Raw genomic sequence first — 24016 nt, 5'->3', positions numbered from 1 at the left:
GTGATGTGTTACCGGTTATGTGATACACTAAACTGTCCACTTAAAGTCGACCCTGGTGATTACTCCCATGCAATAGTTTTACTTGTTGGCACTCAGGTATTAGCTGCGTCTTCGAAGTTAAGTTGTGACTCGAGGTGTTAATTGCGTTTGAAAGAATTTGATTTGGAATTTGAATAAGCAGGAGGACTTTGCATTTAAGAGTGTTCAGTTGAATGCAAGAATCTCTACACCACTGCTCAAAATTGGAGAGGAAACTTGTCCTGCTGTAGGTACATAGTAGCAGGCAGCAGCTGACTTGGCTGTTAGAAATAATTCCCACATGACGTAGTCTAGATCGTCAACATGAGCGGTGAGTTGGCTCAGTCGGTAGCGCGTCTGCCTGACGATCCTAAGGGCCCGGGTTCGAACCCGAGTCTGGACTGAGCAATGTTGTGTGAAGCATACCGTCCCCTCTATCAAGAGGCAAAACACTCTGTCCCTCGGATATGACATAAAATGGAGGTCCCGTGTATGAGAGAGTAACAACTCAAGCACGAAAAAGATCCCGCTTCATTCATTCATCGCAAAGAGCAGGGTGTTTAACCCGGTGAAGTGGTCCCACCTCACATCCAACTGGACCCCATGGAAGACCAGCTTAACGTAGCTGAATATGGGCTATCCAGCCATCTTCTCAGATGGAAATGAACAAACAAACAAACAAACAAACAAAAACATGCTTCAATCTCTTGATATTAGTAGCTCTCAAGGAGCCAGTCATTCACAGTTTGCAGCTAAGAAGATCAGTGGCTCTAACCGCGCATGTTGTCGAACTTGAACGTTTAGGATTTTTCATTCTTTTTTTTTTATTTCGATGGGATGGTGAGTTTGAAAAGCAAACAAAGGGTAATCAGTCAACATTTACAGACCTACCACACTCGTCTACATGACGAGCATTGTCTTAGAGATTTTTCCCTCAGTCCATTTTTTACACTTTTATAGTTTGCCGTTTTCATTGGTTTTATGGCTGGGTTGAGTATAGATAGTCGGTATGTTTTATGAATGCAGAATAGAAACCATATTGATAAACTGATTGGTGGCTTGAAGACAAAACCACAAAGTTATCCTAGCAAAATGAAATTTTAATCATATCGAAAAGGGAACCCGATCTTAGCAATGAGAGAGAAAATAGAAGAAAATTTTAAGAAAAATCATAACGTATAGGTACAAAGATTAGTAATATTCTGTGTATACATTTCGAATGCAAGACGGTATACCTTCTCACCTACGTATATGCCCTCTTACAATGTACCTATCCTTCACTCTTACAATATTTTGTATCATCTTTTACATGTTATGGGTACTGTCCCACTCGTGTTTTTTCGTTGCGCTCTTAATGTAACTGTTCCACCAACTATAGTTTCGCTGCCACAATTTCGAGGTTATTGTGTCTATTCCCATTCTATATCCTCCATTGGTTTCTTTTTCTCTCTGATTTCTTCAATATATTTTGTTCAAATATTTTGACAATAATTATAGTGACCTGCACCGCAAGCTGCTTATTTATTTTGTGATTTTTTGTACAAATCTATGAATTATGTATTTAATGTATGACTTTTAATTAGGAAAATGCTGAAATGAAATCAAACTGAAAAATACAAACAAATCTATAAACACGCAACAATTCGGATGTCCAAAGGCTATGATCTGATGATAATTACCACGGACTTCCTGATATTTTGATTGTAACCAAGGTTCAGATTCAGCGTTGTGCTAAATCCAAAAGCAACAGCAGGCGTGTATCAACTTGGACAGAAACCCATATCCCAATCCATTAAACACAAACAAATAAGATTCCCGCGATGTCATTCGTTACATCTATGAGGATTGAAACTTTTCTTGAGCTTATAAGTTGGCTTGCAACAAACAACGGAAACAAACTTTAATATCTAGAGGCACAAGGAGTGACTTGATATCACACACACACACACACATATATATATATATATATATATATATATACGAAAGCAAGATTCGTTAAAATAGATGAAACAAAGTACACACGCACGCAAACACTTTCCGATATGGCAGGAAATTCAGATAAAAATTACTTGAAAATCACATTGTCTTACGTGGATTCCCCCCCCCCCCCCAAAAAAAAAAAAAACCGCACGCATACACAAGCATACGTACATACATACATACATACATACATATATACATAGGTTACACACTGAAAATTCGTTACAACAGGAATGAAATCTTTTTTTTCAAACGAAAATAACACAAAAAAGAAAATGATCCTTCAGTACCAAAACTGGGTCAAAATTTATGACATCTCTTTAACATCAATATGCTGCTGACATTGAAAATGTAAGAGGGCAAAGAATACAGGCCATGAGTGAATGTAAACAAGTTAAGAGGGGGTGGATAATATCACAATAACTATCATGCTGCCACAGTGATTTCTAGGGACTTCCCACAAGACCCGTCGGCGGCTCTCATTGGTCGATCGAGCTATGAGGAAGTGAAGAAGCGAAAAAGTAAGTTTGCGCCCCTCTTGCCTATAACCTCTCTCATCGTTGGCTGGACCAGATTGGTATATATGAGCGTGCCTCTGTTTGCCTTCTTCGCCATTATTGTATGCACTGTGTTTGGTTGGAAGATGGTGTTAATGCCTATACGTATATAAATAGCATTATTTTGTACAGAGCCACGTGTGCACATCGTGTGTACGTGTCTCGGTGACAGAGAGTTAAGAATGGTGTGGTTCCTTTCAGTGTATGGCCTGTTCTGAGAAAGACTAATGCCGCTATCAACCCTTTTTGTGCCAGTGAGTGAAATACATGTATGCACTAATTTTACACACACATTGTCATATCTATGGTCAGGGATTTAATATGGCACACTGAGGGGTGATGACCTCTGATAATAAACATTATGTTGAGAAGTCTGGAAAGATTTTTTTTCCTTGTGCAATACGTCTAGTGTGTTATTGGTATTTCTGTTTTTTTAACACATCTGACACATGAGATCTAAACACATCTGTGGTGCGTATAATGCATACAGGCCTGTTGTTGCTGAAAAAAAATAATAGGACGCACAAACAGAAATAAACAAGGGGTGCAGTATCTCACACAATATAGCCCACAGCTACTATACGTAATTCCCCACGTGACATTCTCAATTCTCATTGGCCGATTGCAAGGAGGAAGTTATGAAAAGTAATGTTTTTTTTTCGGTAGATTTGTAGATCGATTGCAGAACGTGCATGGTATCGGCAATGTTGTAGTTTACTGATACCTTGCAGAGAGCTTATACTGCAAGCCAAAACACCACTAAGAAGGTTTAATCGTTATTTTGACTTATAAAGCTGACTTCAGCTCAGTCTCTGCATGCTTCATTATCTCTTCAAGCTCACCTGGTCGAAAACAAGGTAAGCATAACTGGATGATTAAGTTTGCCTCTGCCTAATTGTTGTGATTACGCTCTGTCGTAATGTTTGGTATCGAGATCGTCTATACGTCACGTATGTATGTATGTACAAAAATACGTGTCTGTAGATGAAGTGTGGGCAATGCGTTTGGGCGTGTGTTTGTGTCTAAGCCATTACAGTGTATTGTACAGAAAGGCCTACATCAAAAGTTTTAGTGGGGCAAACTGCACACTGACACTACTCCAACATCCTATCTTGTCGCAAAGGCAGGAGACGTTTGTGTCGATATAATACTATGTTAAAACACGATCCTGCATCAAAGCAAAGTGAAATGACCACTGAATATTTAGATGGCATATAAATACACATCAAAAATAAAAGATTTCTCTCATCGGAGACTGAAAACACAGCAGTTGACAAGTGTTCGAAGTTTTCAAACTTTGTAAAATTCGTTTTGCTGGCTCTTGCAACTTCATCCGTGACTCCATGCATCAAACAGGTGCCATCTTACGTGTTATTATCCAACTTTGTAATAGACGATGAAGGGCTATTCTCATCGGCGAAATGGTTAAAAACCCTTAACCCCCCCCCCCCCCCCCCCTTCGATAGGGATAATCCCCTGCCATTGAAAGTACTATGAATATACTGTTATTGTCACTTAGCGTATTGATTTAATAAATTTCATTTAATTTCAGTTGTGTTATAAATTTTGTGAAGGGTTGCTCGCAATAAGAGACTTGCAAAGATAATGGTAATTATCATCCTGCATCTTTTGCATGCATGATTGTAACTACTATTACTATACTGTTTAGCAAAAGCATGTGAAACGTGAACCGTTGTGAGAAATACTTACTGGAATACGATATACTAAGCCACGACTTTATCCTATAATTATGTAAGATTTAAGCTGCCAAATCATAATTTTTTTTCTCATATAAGAACTTGAGAACTTGCCTTTGTTAAAGAAATTTTAGATGATCTATTTTCGAAAATAAAGTTACCCCTGTCAAAGACTACAGCACTACATTGCGCTCAGTCATAATTTTGGTCAACGATCTTTTCAATATTTAATACATCAACTTTGGAATCAGCTCCCTAAATCAGAGAATGTTCATCATTAGATCAATTCAAGTCTTTATTGAAGTCTTATTTGTTTGTAAAGTATAACTGTCATTGTTCTGAAATTGTTTAATGACGTGTTTTAGGTTGATATATCTGTGGGGGGTTTTGTGTGTGTGTTCTATTACATGTATGTGTCTTTTCTCTTTTCTAAAAAAGCGCTTAGAGACTCAAATGTAATTTGCGCTCTATAAAAATGGTTTATTATTACGATCAGAGAATGTTCATCATTAGATCAGTTCAAGTCCTTATTGAAGTCTTATTTGTTTGTAAAATAACTGTCATTGTTTTGAAATTGTTTAATGATGTGTTTTAGGTTGATGTATTGGTGGGGTTTTTTGTGTGTGTGTTCTTATACATGTATGTGTCTTTTCTCGTTTCTAAAAAAGCGCATAGAGACTTAAATGTAAGTTGTGCTCTAGAAAAATGGTTTATTATTACTATTATTACATGATATGATACACACAGGCATAGTATACACAGAGACATGTTTATGAAGACAAATAAAAGCATTAGGCTAAAAAAAAATCATGTAAATATATTATCACTCGATTAGTATCGTCCTTCTGGTACAGAGCAGGAACTCTGTCATCAAATTCAACATACATAACTTTCAGTGCCAGATTCATAAAAGAATGTTAGTGTAAGTTGAAACATAATAAGAGTTAGACCCATGAATATCGAGGTATGGGGAGAGGGCGTCAGATCAGCTGTAAAAATTCAAGTCCTCCCTGTATAGGACGCTACACAATACATATCCAAACAAAACAAGATACAATGTAGTTTGCCAACGTATTCACTCCAGCTGCTTGTAATAATTATCTCTCATTCAATTACCAAGTAATACAAAAACAAGAAGAAGAAAGAAAGAAAGAAAGATAGATAGATAGATAGATATTGGTTTATTTTATCAAAAGGAAAATACATAGCAGCGCAGGGGCTGAATTGCGTGTTCTTGATGTAAATATACAAACGAAACAAAACAATACGATACAATAATCATTCACATTAAACAAATGCAAAAACGAGCCTTATACCCCACATGTACATATACTACAAATACAATTCTCTTTCAAAATACAATATTCCATTAACAACTAATTACACATAAATAATTACAACAGAAAATAAAAGCAATTGATTTAGAATATCAAAAGATACAAATAGACCTGCAATTTATACCCGTACATATACATGACATAAATGTGCCACGTTGACAATAATAATAACTCTTACCAAATTTCGAATCGAATACTCAAACACTACATAAATTAACAATATACTTATCTACCTTTTACTTTACTATCAGCTAATATTTGATAACTTTTTCACACAAAAAAGAGGAAACAATAAACTATGCAAATCCTCCACGCAAAACTTTGAATAAACTGCTCAAAAATATCGGGGAGTCAGCCGAATCAGCTACCATTTCATATCATTTTTACTATATAAAAATATCATAACAACACATCTTTCAGTGGTGAGAAACGGCAAAACACATCAACGCCCCATAGTAACCATAATATGTCAAAACTCAAATCAAATGCTCAACCTCTTAGTGAGCCAGATCTATCCCAAAAACTGCTATAGGCTTCATACCTCCAGCAACGACAGAAGATGAACCCCGCACACCCAATCTGCTATAACAGTCATATGCGTTGAATCCCTATTCACAAACTTATAAACCGAGAAAAAACAAGTAATCCATATCTGTTTGCCCCTTATCAAAAAAAAAATACTATCATAACAACACACTTTCAAATATCACAGTGCTCAAATATACATATCAAAATTAAAATATCTCAAAAACTCAAATGAAACACTGGATGTATAATGTCCATAGTATCTATAACGATAAATCATCGAGAGAAAGAATGAGAGGGGGGATGAAGGGAGAGAGAGAAAAGATTAGAACCACTGTACTTCTTTTTGTCATGTTCTTTAAATGGTTTTTCACTTTAGTGACAAAGAGCTTTCTGGCTGTCTGGCACATGCCCTGAATTCCTAGCCACAAACTTATAAACCGAGAAAGCATATGCAATCCATATCTGTTCTGTGCCATCATAACAACACACTATCAATACCTGAAAAATTTACTGTGAGTATCCAAATATCAAAGTGCTCACATGTACCTTTCAAATATCAAAAACTCAAATGAAACATTCAAAACTGGATGGATGATTAAACACTAACATTGCCGTCATCGCCAATGTCATCCAGGATGACGACTATAAAACACCTTCACTTTCAACACCTCCCTTACCCTACTCTGACGATACAAAAACTATAATCACAAGTTACTATTCAAAAGTTGTATTACATATGGAAGAGTGCTGTTACGGTACCTGTTTGTTCTGCACTTAGCTCACTGAACAAATTTTTACTCCGTAAATTACGTCCACGTGTTTCAATTCTAGTCGGTGGGAGCCAATCCGCAATGATTCCTACATGAGAAAGAAAAGCAGAATCTTATTCGAGAATAACGTTATAAAGTTAAGAATTTGCAACTAAAAAACATAGGGGCCTATGTCACATGCCATGCATGCAATAAAACCTATTTAGAAGAAAAAAAAATCTTGAAAGAGACAGTATTTTTTTTCCAAATTTTGGGTGAGACGTTTGATGTCACATTTTAACATTAAACCTCAGCTTGGCAAATCAGTAAGTGAGTTGTTTGAAAATTGAAAGTTCCATCCATACCCAGCAACCACAAGCAATTTAGGCCAATTTGTTAATCAGTTGCCACCACAACGTCGCTAAAATCAAGAAGAAAAAATCAGTGCGAAAAGAATGAGGGACGTAGCTAAATATGACAAAGGGGTGCATTACGTCACATACTATAATAGCCCACAAGTGGGTAATTCCCTGAGTTGTGGATTCTCCAATTCTCATTGGCTGATTGCTACGAGGAAGTACAGAAGTCGAAAAAAAAAGTTTGGTAAAACTATCTCATTTATATAGAAGACACAACTTTGTGTAGGCAGCATTACGGACAACTTTACTGCTTGACTTAACTACATGCATGAAGCGCATATAACTTGCTAGTGTGACTTGAATCACATTGAAAGCAGCTCATCTTGCTTCAGTATCTCCTCAGGTCGGCACGAACAGGTTAGTGGAAACTTCTATCAAGTTTGCGTGGTTTGCCTTCACCATCACGATAGTATCATGCCCCACACGCTACGTGTTTGATATCACAAAAGCTCGTGAAAACGTCTCTGTGCGTGATAATGTTGTTCATGCGTGTGACTTTTGTGTCTGTGTATGTGCAAGCATAGATCCATGGTGCATGGGAGTCGGAGACTTGTATTGCGCCATTTCAGTGTACCCACTTTGGATGCTTGACCTGGGGCAGTCAAGCATGCTGCTGTAGTGCATGTCAACATGTCAAAGTTTTTCTCAAACTTCCCCTTATTATGATTTTGGCTCGAACTGAAAGAAGTATATAGGTTCATAACGTTAAAACGCGAACCTCGTCAAAGCTAAATCAAGCTGCCAGCTAAATGCTATAAATGCTAGTGGTAGCAGTTTCTCAAAAGATTTCGTTTTCTGAACGGCGCAGGGGCTCTGATGTGCATGTAGATTCCCTCGTACGATCGATCGTTCGATTCATCACCTAGCTTTGTGATTGGAGCCTCTGAAGGTCCTTTCTGAAGGGCTAATTGACCATAGTATATCTCGCCTATATGCACATTACTTATGTTATACTTGTATCCAAACGTGTTATTATGTATACATGGTATTATGCATGTCTATTTCCAGCAAATCCCAAGCCCCTACACCGCTTCGTTTGTTCAGAATATTAAGATTAAACAAGTGAGGAGAGAGAAAACTACACGGAGTCAAACAAACAGAATTGTGAATTTTTTTATCAAAATTGGGTGGAAATGGCAAGTTGAAACTTCATTATATTTGCCAAAAAGGGTAATGTAAGTCACATTCACCCTGTGCAAGATGAGGAGATGATGCTGTAATTCCACAACTCTCGTATTATATTCCAGGGGTGTTTCATAAAGCTGTTCGTAAAGTTACGAGCAACTTACGAGCGATTGGTGATCAGTTCTGATGTGCTATACTTATCAGAATTTCAATAATTCAGCACAAGAACTGATCACCAGTCGCTCGTAAGTTGTTCGTAACTTTACGAACAACTTTATGAAACACCCCCTGGACAGATTATGGCGAACATAATCCATAGGATAATATTTACCCCCCCCCCCCCCCGTTCTTCCCTTTCAAAATTAATTGCACCATCATGTCAACTTTATGACGAATTAACTTGATAGCAGGATGGGATTCATGCTCCTTTGCCTTATTATGTGTAGAAAATGAAGTTCAATATGCTTTATGTGCAAGTAGAGAATGTTATAATGTTATATTCAAACGGAGTTAAGTATACTGTATCTTCTGTATTGGATTGTATATTTTATCTACTGTATCTATTGACATTATTTTGATGTTATTCAGCCAGGAGCACTAATTATTATGTTGTACACTTTAGTAATAGAAACATTTAATTTTCCTCATTTTTTTTTCACGATCAATGGAAATTTGCGAGGTCATGATATCATAAGCTCACTCATTTGCATTTTCATATAAATTGTTCTGCAGAAATTAGCGAGACTTCATAATTTCATAATTTCCCTAATTTCTATCCAATTTTGATCAAAATTTCACAGTTGTACTCGTATATATACGATTTTGATTTCTTATCAGACTAACTTAACTTATCAGAATAACAGGACTGGAATTCCTCTTTTATAGGTTAAAAAAAAAACTACTCATTTTAAGCTTGCACTCGCCAAGAGAGAAAAGGGGAAAGAGAAAGAGAGAGAGAGAGAGATCTAGAAAGAAATAAACGAACAAACAATCAACCAAACAAACAAAATAAGAAGTTGAAGTTATCAAACTTAGCCTCCTTTATTTATATCTTGGTTTGACATCATGCAATTCAACTTTCAACTGACAATAATATTTGTCCATAATCTCTTATTACATGTTGTTTGGCTGAGATCTATGCAGATTTTATAATGTCTATGTTTGATAATCTATATCATTTAGTCGATTCTTATCTAATCAATCAACACTACAGAAGCTATAATTATGGTGCATGAAAAACGGGTCAAAGTGTAACAAATGCCTTGTATGATAGTCACAACAGATTGTACAAATATGCCTTCATGGGTTATAAACGAAACCTGGAGAGGTTTAAAGTTTTGTTGTTGTTTTTTGTCGCACTTAATACTGATGTTTTTGTAGTTGGTAGGATTATTTTTTTATACGAGGTATTACTATTGACACTGCTTGGAGTATGTCCCACTTTATGAACCCTCGATCCCATATACAGGAATAAAATGTATAATAATGTGATGTACGGACGTGATTATAGCAAAGCGGTCCTCAGCAGGTCCAAATGAAACCATTCTGCCATACATGAGACAGAAGGTACTACTATGTTTTCATGGTATTGGATGAGAATTAGGAGCAGAAACTTTCGTATCAATACATTTCAAGTGTTATAGACTAGGAAACTGGTAGGCCATCTCAAATGTCCTGGCACAAGGCAAACTGTCAGCGGAAACCTGCACACACACACACACACACACACACACACACACACGCAAATGATTCAATATACGGTGCATTAATGAATTTAAAAAAATGATGACATCAATTTATTGGAGAGTATTGAAAAGAAAAATAGTCAGGAAACCATTCTGATTCATATCCTTATTCCAAACAAGGCCAATTCTAACCAAAGGATACAACTGGGGCTTATACAAGTTCCTTGAGTACAAGACCATTGCATGTACCCGCCCACAGATAAATGTAGATTATGTCCAGACGACTCAAGGGCAAATATTTTTGAGTAAAAACCGTGATATGAATAATATCAGTTCGATTTGATGAATAACATAAAATCAAATGAACGGAACAGAGGTGAACAATTTTGCTTTACATGATAAAGGAATATGTATATATATATATATATATATATATATATATATATACACTGTATATATATATTCGTGATGGTTTGCCTACACAATATCACAATCAAGGTTTTTGGCGTTCTAACCCTATGAGTGCCGATTGTCTTAGCATTGTACAAGCTGTCCGAAGTCCCTGTGGCACAGAAAGACTTAATCTGGTACAATTACTATAGATGAAATACAATGTGACTCCGGCACAATTTATTCCTTTCATTTTCATTTCAGACTGACTTTACTTGCAGAATTTTGTGTGCAGGTCAAATATAAACGACATATTCAACTCAGATGATTCTATGTATGTGACATTGCAATTTTTCAAGATTCAAGATTCAACTTCAATTGACGAACATTAGAAAAGACAACCTGGATATCTTATCTCGGTATTATCATGTCTTATCAGAATGCTATAAGTTTCCATCTCTTTTTTGTTTGTCCTTGTAAAAGTTTTGTTGCTTCTATAACCTCTACATTGAACACAAAATGGCATCTTACGTCAACTTTTAGACGGCACGATTTCTCTGTATACAAGGCAAAAAAAAATAATGATATGATTACCAAAGTTTATCTGGGGATGTGTCATCAATATCTGAACTTATTGAAGAAAAAAAAAAAAAACCTTCCTTCTCGAAGAGTTGGAATGTGCGTACATAATACGCTCAACCTCGAAGATTTTTTTCCGCAGTACCCTGGACTTATAGCAGAGAAGAGTCAGAAGGATCTTTTGCGTGCATGGGTTGTGACTCAATCACATATATGAATAATAAACATGTTAATTTGCAATATTAGTGTTGACAAAAGTTTTTATAGTATGTCCTTACTGACTCTTTCGATTTCATTAATATAAATATGAATGTATACTGGAGCTCTTCCTTTGCGCAGTGTTGTGATGACGGTAATTACTTTCCAAATAATAATACGTTAATTACAAGTGATTGGCGTGCGTATAATTACCCCTGTGTCTGCACAAGTTTCCTTTCATGTTGGCTTTCCAAGAGAATTAGTAGTTTCGGCTTTATAAGTAGCCCTTTTGTTTAACTCGCTAATTGGAAAACTCAGTTCTCACATTACGCTTTGACGTGCATCCGCAAGCTTAATTAAAAAGGAGATCACAATAGAAATGTCGAAGTTAAATGATTAAAGAAAGTGATACTAGTAGTTGTTTTCAAACGAAATCGGGGAATATCACGCAACGCACTCTCGCGCCAATTGTCATCGTGACAGCCGACTTATTTGACTCTCTGAGGAGGTCGTGAGAAAATCAAACTCAAGATCAGACTAACGAAAAATGGCGGAGAGTAAGGCTATTTATAGGTGGTGTCGATGACGTGGTCGAGAAATCAGATGGATAAAGCTATTGATTCTATTTGGACTTAAATGGGAGTTTAAACGAATTGTATGAGGAGAGGCCCACAGGGTGAGTTCGTTATTGCAAGTACACAGAAAATTGCCGGAAAAAAAAAAAATCTTTTTTTCCCCCATGCTTCGGATTCCATAAATGCACATGATTCTCAGCAAAATCAGTGGAAGATATCTCAAAGCTATATTACCGCGATTACTTTCAACGATCATTAACAGCAATGACACTTTAAAACATGAACATTTTTCTGCCATAATTGCGATCAAACTTTTGAAATTGTAACCTTTGAGTTTCTAAGATTGTTCGGTGTTAATGTAGACAAGGAGGCGTAATATTTACGTCTGCGGATAACGGAGATAAGATGTATACAAACATGTACAAACTGGCATATGTTAGTGTTTATAGTTGTTGAACAAGGGTCATCCATGGATACCCTCTTTTACTAACTTAGTAGGTTTCGTAATAGGGGAACTGAAGTGGTACTTTCCAAAAATCTGTGCTGAGAAGACCGCAAAGAGTTCATATCATGACGTCTTCAGCTTCCCCCCCCCCCCCCCCCTTCAAAAAGTGATTCCACTCAGGAAGTATTACGAAATTCTACAGACATCGTAGATGACGTAGCGGAACAAAAGAGGAAGTGATTCTTTGAGGCGACTTCTATGGCACGGTCGTTAATTCTTCTTTGAACCAGTTTTTTTTTTTTCGGTCTCTTTGTGTTCAGGGGCGCGAGGGTACTACAGCTAAACAGTTCTTGCTAAAGTTTGTTGAATACTTAAATACGGGAAATTTTCAGCGTCTGCCTATTAACGAAATGCAATCACATCAGTGGAGGTACATCAGTTGAAGTATGCAGTATGCACACGCACACATACACTCAAATACGAACAAGGACACACAAACACGCACAAATACGCACAAGCGCACACACGCACACACACATACACACATACACACACACACACACACACACACACACATACATACCTACCTACCTACATACATACATACATAAGTATACTTATAGTCAACCAAAGCGAGTAGGTAGAGCATTTCTCTGTGCCAAGTGACCTATAATAATGAAGTTTCCAGAGTGTATTCAATTACAAACAAATACATCTACAATTTTCAATAATCCTCACTCAATGTTCTTTCTCCTTTTAGATCAGAAAAATCCCCTTCTGGGTACCTCTTATTTCAGGGCTCCCCCGCCCACGCCCCCATGAATGTCGAATTGTAATGCAGCCAGCCGTAACTCGACCTTTGTACAAGTCATTGTATAGATTGAATAGATCACGCAGCAATTCTTTAGTATGAGCAAGTTTAAAATGAAGAGGAGTGCCATTGGTTTTTATGCGACATTTCTGAATGTTTAGTTTTGCTTTGTTTTGTCGAGAGTTTTTTTTTTTTCACTCTTGGTCCCCGTGCTTTCATTAGGCGTTTTCACATCAGCCCGATGTTTCGAAATAGCGCGCTATTTTCTGACTTGGGAAATGAAAAAATATCTCGAGCTTGGATTTTTATCGGGCTGATGTGAAAACGCCTATTATGTATTAGCCACCTTTATCAGTTATAACAAATCAATGTACCTTCGCAGTGATGATGGCCAGCAAATACGCGTATGCCCTTTACTGGCTCTCTGTCTTTTATAAATCAGTTGGTTCTTAGATGCAGGCAAGTTGAGAAGGACTTAAAAGACCGTTGCAGACGACACATTTGCGACACTGACATAAATAGTTTACATTATTGCTCTGAATTTTGAAGAAAAATAGCAGAACCCTGGTTGCCTCTGTTACAAATTTACAGATGTACATGAATGTATAATAATAATAATAATATATATGTATATGTATATATATATGTGTATATATATATATATATATATATATATGTGTGTGTGTGTGTGTGTGTGTGTGTGTGTGTGTGCGTTATTTTCGTAAGGAACGAATTACGATAACGTCCGACAGAAAAGGCCTATACGTATAACAGGAAACATTTTTTATGAAATGTGTTTAAAATTCTTCATGTTGACAGGAAAAAGCACAATGGAGCCAGTTCTACAGATGAACATGCTGAAGCTGAAGCAGGGGAAATTCACGGTAATTTGCCTATTGCCTTTCGTCATTTTCCCCCTCATACATCATTTCATTTTTTTTTTCTTTCAGCTAGAATATTTCTTCTACAGCTTGATGGTTGATCGATGACATTATCATAATCAGCTTGACTTATAATGCCAGTGACAAACAGATCAAGAAATCGAACCATTCTTTAAAACCGAATGAGGTTTAAAAATGTAAAAAATTCAAACTGTGATGCTCAATTAGATCTTTTTTTCTGGTATTTTTTGTAATCAATTATTGTCATGGATATAAAGTTATGACACTACGCAAAAAGAATATGTTATGACCGAGGAAATCACTTGAGGTCATTTGGCATGGAAATCGCAATTCTTTTATGAAGAAGAATAGTAGGAAACTAAAATAGCGATGTATAGGAACTTAAATGTTTACGTATTAAAGAATAATGTTATTCTGATGTCGATGTGATGATGAAAACAAGAAATCCTTACAGAGATGGTAATAAAATTGAGTCATAACTGCGAATAGTCTTATCGTATGTTTCTGAGGATATGCTGGATATAATATACATTTTCATCATTCAATTCTCCTTCCGGCGACTGGCAGAAATTTACTGAGTCGAGTGTCTACTGCAAGTTATACCATGGTATGGCAGGCGAGCCTCCACAGATTCACTGCTTCGAGAAACAAAAGTCCACCGAGCCTGAGTCCGTTCTGAAGGTAAAGTCGCTGTCTTGCGTGGAGAAGCACAACCAAGTCCCCAAGGTGGTAAAAGCGAGATACGAGAACTACCTCCTCGTGCGCGGCGTGGGAGGACAAGAGATGTACTTGCGCACAGAAACCAGGCAAGTGTTCTCTGAATGATGATTCACTCTTTACATCTAGAAATAAATTACAAACTGTCAAGTCGGCTCAATAATTTGATTATGTATAAACAACTTTTTTGTCTTGTGTGTGTGTGTGTGTTTTGTTTGTTTTTTTTGTTCAGTTTGATTTTAGTTTTTTCTGATCTGAGTTGAGTGTATGTGCCTGTATTAAAACAAAAAGTAAGGCACAGATTTGGAATGCAGCGTTATCATTTTTGTGTGTACATTTTTTTATCAGCGTCATGTGTTGTTTAAAAAAAAAGTATGTCTGATATGAGTTGGCATCCCTCACTGAGCTTGTATCCGACGTTACGATACATTGATATTGATAAAGTGATATACACTCACTTGCTCACCGTAAGAGCTAAACGGACTTTAAAAAGGAAAACATTTTGTTGATTAAAAGCAGTTGAATTGATTTTAATTAAATCGAATTGAATCGAATCGAATTGAATTGAATTGGATTGAATTGAATTGAATTGAATTGAATTGAATTGAATTGAATTGAATTGAAAAACTAGGACAAGTCCATCATTACTGATTTTCCATAACGCCAAGTCAACCTTCTCTTCTTGAAAGGCTTCATGTTTGTAATATTCCCGACCTTTCCCACCGCCATAAACAGGCAGCAGAGAGATGAGTGGTTCGATCAACTTCAGCGTCTTCTGGACCACTCCCAAGCTGGAAGGTACGTGGAATTATCACGCACCAGGCGCAACACTGAAAACGCCCAATCGAGGCCGCCACCGAGGACAGACCCGAGAGGAAAGGGGTCAGTGAAGAGTTCTCCTGCTTCAGCTCAGGGTATCTTCAAACAAGAACTTGAGCAGAAAGTACAGGTGAGCGATCTGTTCTACATCTCAAGCGTTTCCCCCTCTTCCTCCCTCTGTCTTAATGAGGCAATGGGTATAATTACAGATGGACAGATAGATAGATACATTGATAGATAGATATCATAGATATCATAGATAGATAGATAGATAGATAGATAGATAGATAGATAGATAGATAGATAGAGATAAATAGGTGGATAGATAGATAGATGGATGGATAGATAGATAGACATGTTCATGATAAAAGTAAATTGAATATCTCAGTACTTCATCACTGGATCAGTAATTGTTACGTGCATAAATAAAGTCATTGCAATTTGGTATATAGAATTGTATAGATATACAGGTTTTCACGAGTATACAGAGTCCATTAGAGCAACATGATTGTGCAAATTAAAAGATTTGTAATATGCATTTTTCTGTGCGAGCTGTGAGAAAAGCTGTCGAAAACGTCGTGGCCTCATTTTGCTCACAAAGTCTGCTTGCTGTTAATACTCCTACTGTTTCAATAAATTATATGAAATGCCATCCGAGCACAGTACTGTATAACTAAAGCTATGCTTGATTCTATGGGACAGGAATTCCTTTGATAAGATCCGGTTTTTCAATCATTTTTCTTGTACGCAGAGTGTAAGAAATAGCAAACTGGAACAAATCGCGGACTCGGAACACAAGTGTTGCCCATGTCACCACAGGGAAATTGGTAAGTTTTAGCCATTTCATCAGAGTTTAACATTACATTTGAAAACGAACCGCATAGAAACCTATCTCATCACTACTATGCAGGATGATCAACGTATATCTATGACCCAATTTGCTGTGCTCGGCGAATTAATACCATAATATCATCTTTATCATGCAGATTTAATCTGAGTTTGAATCGTGAATAAGTTTGTACATCTTTTTGGTAGAAGAGAGGTGGAAATACTGTACTTATATATATTGTACTGTATATATATATATATATATATATATATATATACATATACATATACATATACATATACATAATAAAGAGAGAGAGAGAATGCGGGGAGAGCGAATCAACATTTATTACATTTTAATTCTTGGTTATCAACGGAATAAAAAAAAACAACAAAACTGGTATTGCTGTTGCACGTGATTATTGGTATTAGGTCATGACGGGCAGGAGCCAGTATACCAGAACATCCATTGGGTAAAAGACTTGCAGCAGTTCCATCGGGACAGTAACACTTCTAGGGAGGCGCTGAAGCAGAGTGCGGACCTCTACAACGACTTTCACAGGATCGCCAGCCTACAGGTAAGAGGCGACAAGACCTCTCTCCTCCACCCCTGTGTGGTTAGTCTGAAGAGTCAATCTGGTAGACATGGTAGAAACACAACTCGCCGTTCCTCCCCCCCCCCCCCCTCCCCCATCCTGCCAACCTTTATACGGATTTCATGATCATCCAATTCCAGTCACATTTCTGTTCGCTGTATAATACTCTGTGTACAAAAGAAATAAAATCAACTTGGGTATAATGATGTGGATTGTCATTTTCCGAAAAAGATCGGGATATAGTAATAATTGTCGCCTTTCATTGCTCTACTAGATTGTCACATTACGCGGGCAAACCGGGTTTGGCAATAAACCAGCTTGTAGGATAGTAATTGATTGCATGCAAGTTCTCTTAACACTGCAATATAATTTTGCTAAATTGAGTGCATTATTCTCTTTGATACTACAGTTGTACTATGAAAGAAAAAAGGTTACTCCTTCGAGATGAAAAGTTTTAGTTTGCAATAATGAAAACCTTGACAAGACTTTATGTGCCGAAAACATGCTAGATACAGCTTGTCCTATTTTGCATTCCTAATAGGTATTGATAAGACATCAGTTTTTCCACTTTGATACCAAACCCAGTTTTTGCACTGAGCTAAATTATGATGACAAACAACTGAAGCTAAGCATAATCATGATGATAGCCTACATCGAAAAGTACCAAGTAGATAATGCTTCGGAAAATTTCAAGCCTATATGTCTGTCTCTTGCAGTCTCAGGTACCCGAGGAAGACGAGTATGAACCTGTTTATTATGGAAAACCTCCTGGCGCAGAACAGAGTCTGGAACAGCGATTTTCCGGCGTCAGTGTCAATTCGGAAGAGGACTCGCAAGAAGGGCCTTTGCCCTTGCGCTCCCTCGAGCCACGCAAGGTACCCGTTGAGCAATCATGGCCCCCGTCCGAACCCGGGTCCCCTTCTGAAGAGCAGGAGCCCAGCAGCGCATGTAGCAATGCTTTCAGACTCGAACTGGAGGGGAAACTGAACAGCAGGAGACTGTCGACGGGCCTGCCGCAGTGTACTGTGCCCGAGCCCGAAGCGAGTCTTTGTTTGCCTAGTCCGGAGGAGGGCCGCGTGGACGAGAGCTATAGAGATCCTACGACCATGGAAGCTGTCTACCAGAACCTGCCGAGTAGGCCTACGTCAAGGTTGAGGCGCGCAAACGCGCTCCCGTCGAAGAGACAGCCACCTCCCCCGCTCCCTCGCCCGAGACAGGCATCTGAAAGTGAACGCAAAGCGAAGTAAGCCAAGTTTACATTAACAACAGCAATTATAAGGCTTTGGTAGGCCAACATTACAACAAGCATTGCGCCGATGATGACGATGGTGATGATGATGATAATGATGACAAGATGATAACGGTGATGATCAATTAAGCTTTGAAAGTGATAAGGCAACTATTATAATGATAATGATAACAATAATGATGATAACAATACCCTTTTCGAAAGTAACAGTTTTTCATTTTCCGGAAAGTGTCTGTTCAGATGGAAATAATAATCTTGTTGATCTCATTCCTAGGAAACTGTTGAAAGAGAAGAGGCAGGATTCGGTCGAGATGGGCATCCCGAAGGAAGCAATGATGAGGCACGGCCTAGGTCTGAGAGCTGTCAACGACAGCATCCTGTAAGCACCATGCTATTTCGATCAAGAAACTAGGATGTCAGAAACCTAGAGATGGCGCCCTCGAAGACTCACATTGTGACAAGCTCCCAATGATTGCATGAAAAAGATAATCGACATTACATACGAAACATAACGCTTCAGAGTTCATACGAGATGATTGCAACGGCAAATAAAAAGTAAAATCAAATAGATGTCTCATGAGAGATTTTAACTGTTTCAAGCAATATTCTGTTCATAGTTTATCGCTACAAGTAAAGAGATTTGCCTGGATAGACAAAAAATACGTACCACGTTACTTCATGTCAGCCGTGAAGTATAGGCCTACTTCCATCATTACAAAACGTTGTGCTTACGTCGCTCTTACACTTACAGACCCATGTTCATTGTATATAAGCCAATAAACACTGCCTTTTCAGGATGATGTAACCCTCTAAATACGATATCACTGCGCTGCCACCTATGACGTAGTCAATTACTGATTAAAAGGGTCATTCTGGACCAGTTACAAGTAATCATAAGTTTGTCCAATAAGGAACGAGCAATATTTCAAAAGCATAACAAGGAAACTTTGATCAAAATAGGATAAGAAATAAAGAAGTTATGAAATTATTTTTTAAGTTTCATCAAAACAGCTCTTGAACAATCAATATGAATACTATACGAAGGAGTGAATTGAAGATGTGAAGGTGACACGTAATGTCACTTCAATACAACTTGTAACCGCATTCCTCCCCCTCCCCCCTCCCAGAGTAACAGCTGTTCCACCGGCGCTGAAATCTCATCTGTTCGGTTGGCGATCAGTTGGTGATGGTTAATGACCAAATGCTGGACGGTGTGGAGTTCGCAGAGAATGCATCAATATGTCGCAAGCCAGAAATGTGAGTGTTTACTTAAATTTAAGCCTACTAAGTACGTGTGGCGACAACTTCATAGAACTGCATGAGTTACTATAACGTATGCAGGTTCTTTTTTTGCAGTTCGCATTCAAAGACGACAAATATTATCAATGCCGTGGATATTCGGATGTCAGAAATTCTAAGCAACTGTAGCACTCTGATAACTAATCTTCTGTATTTCTTTCCCATTTGTATCCGCTTTAAACACTGCGATGTAGAATAACCACAACGACTGCACGATGGTTAATGATAAAAGTTTCAAGGTTCGAGGGTTTATATTATTATTATTATCATTATTACTATTATTTATAGTGCGCTTTTCCCACAAGGCCCAAAGCGCTTACAATCAATTCAAAACATGTACGACAGTATGTATAATTGGATAAATGTTATATATACAGCTACGAACTAGTTGCTACTGAAAAAATGTGTTTTTCAAGGCTTTTTTGAACACACTGACTGATGGAGACTGTCTAACGGTAAGTGGTAAATTGTTCCAGTGCTTTGAAGCAGACACAGTAAATGTCCTATCACCGGCTAAGGTGCGAAGTAACAGAGTATGTGAGACGAAGCGGATCACTAGATGACCTCAAATTTCTAGTAGGTGTATATAAAGTCAAACAGGCGTCTAAATATTTCGGAGCTTGATCGTTAAGGATTTTATACAGTTCATCATTCCAAAGGTTCGTCAATAATCCGGAAACAGAATGAGGTTTGTCATTTCGAAGATTCGTTAATCGGAAAAAAAAAATCGTACCCACCGTCTGTGAATTTCGGATTAACGAACTTTCGGAATGACAAGCCTTATACTCCATTGTCGGGTTAACGAACCTTCGGAATAACGAACGTCACCGACGCGACAGCCACAAGCGGAATTTTCCGACGAAGTCAAGTGAACTCGCTGTAGATTTTAGAACGTGGTTACACTACATTTTGGTATTGTTACGGTGATATAAACTGTGAATTCCACACATGATGGCAAGGATATCTTGTGTGCATGAATTATGTACGTATGTATGTTTGTATGTAGGTATGTATCCCCATGTATGATGTACGTGTGCATGTCCATAATTCTGCATACCTATGTAGATGTGTAGGTGTATATAATGTATATATACTTAAGTCTGTACGTGTGCGTGTATTCAAATATAACTCATGAATTTTTATTTGTATCCATGCGTTCATGATATACCTAAACATACCTAATCATAACATCTGAACATTTCCATTTCTTCCTGTTCTTTCAGGCTAACGTGAAATTGACCGTGAAACGCATTCCTAATGGAACAGTGTGCGAATTTGACTGGAAGACCAAGAACAGGATAGACGTGGGTCTTAAACTCAAGGGTCCCGAGGTAAAAATATATCTGAGCAGAAATTAAAGGGGAAATCTGGGAAAATAAAAGTAGAGTAAAAAGAAAGAGTAAAATCTTACCAGCCAGAGCGGGGAAGTTTGATCAAAATCAAAACAAACAATCAAAATTAAGAATATGAATATACAAATTCCTTTTTAAGATGTCACAATTCACGACAAATATCTTCATTAGGGACCTTTGATCATAGAATGATTAACAAAATCAATTAATAGAAAACAAGATATTCATAGAAAAATATGATATGCAGTATGTGCTTATGTACAGTATGTATATAATGTATGTGTGTATCAACTTCATGTATGTCTGTAAGGACGCTGTGCACAGTCTTTATAAGAAGTGGGCATGCATGCTGGTTGCTAACGTCAATGTCCAAATCATAAATGGTTTTTATACGCGTCATCTTATTAATCGTTTGTTTGATGTCATTTCACGCATGCATAATTTCAACAACAGTCCAATAACACAAACATCGGAATGCGTTAGTGTTGAATAGACGTAAGAGTCTTTGAAAAAACAAATACAAAAACAAAAAAGAGAAATATACGACAAGCAGTATAACAGTTATCACGAACAACAATTCCAGCTCAAGAGCCTGAATTAGATTTGAACCTACCGCTAAACCTCTCCCTACCTGACTCCCCTCTTCACTCAGATAACTGAGATGAGTACCAGGTTCTTTGAGGCATCCCACGGTCTGCAATCCAATGATACCGCGGGACTGACCACGGCGGGAGTCAGATGCAATTTTGCCATAACCGAAATCAACTTCGACCCTGTGGATGCGCGCTCTTCCACAGAAGAAGTAAGTGGACAGATGTGATATCGAGATACTTAGAAATGGCATTATGAAATATCAAAGAGCATGCAATTCTAAGAGGCATTCAAAGTTTATTTGATGAAAATCGGTTTTGAAACGGCTGATTTATCCAAACACAAAGTAAAACAAAGCGATCCTAATAAAAATTGGGCCCCACCTCTTTTTAGGATTGCTTTGTTTTGGATATTTCAGCCATTTTAAGACCGATTTTCATCAAATAAACTTTGATTCCTCTTAGAATTGTATGTTCTTTCATATTTCACAAGAGGTGTCTAATTATCTAAAACAAAAAGAATCATCATTTAAAAAATGGAAACCTGAAGCCCTTTCTCCGCCGAAACTGTACCATCCCTCTAAATGTCGTGCCGTACGGCACTAACGCAGCTGCCTTGGGCTCGAACCGGCACCTCTAGGTTAAGGAATCGACAATCGGCTGTCACTTCGTTTTATATGACTTGTATACTAGTATAACGATACAATCGTCATAATGATATAGTAACAGATCTAGTACCATATCTAACTTTGTGTGAAATCAGCCCTTGTCAACGACCTATGTTACAAGCATACCATTAATTATAGCCTACGTATTTGCCTTCATTCCTATTCTGAGGATTAACTCTGCAAACTGCTCGTTTTTGCACTGCTTTAAACATGGATGCTTGAAAAAATGATGAATGGACTTATATGGTAGATTAGACAGTGCACCGCATTTCAAAGGACGGAGATGGCAAATTTTAAGTCATTGAAATCAAAACTCTGTTCGCGTCAATTTATTGTCACCATTCGTAAGTGCTTAAGGGCAAGTACACTTGTATGGTAATATTGCGAGTGGTCTACACATTTTTTCCAGAGGGTAAGCTGTCTAGGGACGGTTCCAAATGGTTGATTTATACCAGGATTGAGTTCCCACCTTCTATGTTTCGATATCATGAAAAACAGCAAAATTTCAGACAAGCAGTTGTATCTTGCAGCGAACAGTATCCACTGAACAATGTATATACCAAAACAGAAAGGAATATGGTGCACAATATACAATAGAAATCCTTCTTCAATAATTAAACAAGGTCTTCTTTGTCCAGGGTAGCCTCTTAAGTATTTCCAGGCTGCTCTACCAGAGGGTCCCGCCATTAATATTACCCTAGCGTTGCCAGGTATTCTCCATTTATATACCTGGATCGAGAGGGACAGGGTGGGTACAAACATTTTGTCCGAGGACGTAAGCACCGGGTGGGAATCGAACCCGGGTCCTCCGATTGGGAGTCGGGAGTCTTATCCACAATGTCACAGCGCCCCCTACACTCAAGGAAATCAATCTCTTGATCATCAACACGACACACTATACAATGTCTTGTCAAGTAAGGCTTTGCCGAATTGATGTGAGGGCTGATTTTTGCAAAACTATAGAGACATAGGGAAATTGAAAGCAATGAAAAGGTCACATCGGCAACTAACCGGGGGTAACATTGGCGTCTTTCTTGCATTCCTCAAAACAGGTTTGGCTGAAGCTGGATCGGGCCAAGCCGCACATTGCCCTCGTACTGCATCCGGTGGATTTCCTGGAATATTTGAACGAAGATACCTACGAGTCAGTCAACTGAGACCTCAAGTCAATGGAAGACGCGCGAAAGACAACGAAAAAGACAACAAAAGACACACACACACACAAAAAAAAAACAGACAAAGGAGTCATCAATGCCAAGTATATGGACTGAGCCACCGAGAACAAAATCGTGTATATATGTGTATACACCAGTGTAACTGTAAGACAGTGTTTATAAGTGTACACGTACACAAATATACTTGTATATTATCATGTTATATCACACCCTATCATATCATATCATATTACAGCATATCATATCATAACATGAATATTTATTGTGCAATCGAAACGAATTATTTATCATTGTTATGATCAGTACTGTTCTGTTGATCACAACGCTGTTACATGAAATGTGATGGTGATAAACCTAGACAGGTCACAGTTTGAGTGGAAGAACGTATTGTGTAATTTGGGGCACTGGCAAACAATACTGAATCGGTCTGTTTGTTTGTTTGTTTTTTACCCATCGCAAAGTTGACCTCCCCCACACAAAAACAAACAAACGAACAAACAAGTAAACCAACAACAGCAAACACTCAGACAGACAAACAATAGCATAAAGAAATGTATTTTTTTTAAAGTCTATATTAAGGTCAGAATCTCGGCATTTATACGGCATTGTTGTCTAAAGTAACCGGGCCTGTGTGCTTTTAAACTTCTCTTATGTGGGATTTCATACTGAAATTCATTATGTTATGCAATACAGTGTGATATTTCTGTACTTGGTACTAGACTAGAGTT

The 24016-nt window shown here is 37.7% G+C and overlaps 2 protein-coding genes across 2 annotated transcripts; both read left to right on the top strand.

Moving 5' to 3' along the window:
- Positions 1-3285: 3285 nt before the first annotated feature.
- On the top strand, positions 3286-19398 carry LOC139715680 (uncharacterized). Its single transcript, XM_071627229.1, has 9 exons — positions 3286-3412; positions 13913-13977; positions 14563-14805; positions 15452-15661; positions 16283-16358; positions 16792-16937; positions 17672-18198; positions 18479-18583; positions 19332-19398. The coding sequence occupies exons 2-9, from the start codon at positions 13924-13926 to the stop codon at positions 19396-19398; spliced, it is 1428 nt and encodes a 475-aa protein (XP_071483330.1). The 5' UTR covers positions 3286-3412; positions 13913-13923.
- Positions 19399-19422: 24 nt separating this feature from the next.
- On the top strand, positions 19423-23306 carry LOC139715645 (uncharacterized). Its single transcript, XM_071627203.1, has 4 exons — positions 19423-19461; positions 20727-20834; positions 21508-21657; positions 23166-23306. Exons 1-4 carry the CDS (start codon positions 19444-19446, stop codon positions 23268-23270), a joined length of 381 nt encoding a protein of 126 aa, XP_071483304.1. The 5' UTR covers positions 19423-19443; the 3' UTR covers positions 23271-23306.
- Positions 23307-24016: the final 710 nt, after the last annotated feature.

This window comes from Diadema antillarum, unplaced genomic scaffold, assembly GCF_040938485.1.
Source record: "Diadema antillarum isolate AM-2024a unplaced genomic scaffold, OU_Dant_1.0 scf00000053, whole genome shotgun sequence".
Lineage (NCBI taxonomy): Eukaryota > Metazoa > Echinodermata > Echinoidea > Diadematoida > Diadematidae > Diadema > Diadema antillarum.
This window is presented reverse-complemented; position numbering and strand designations above follow the sequence as displayed.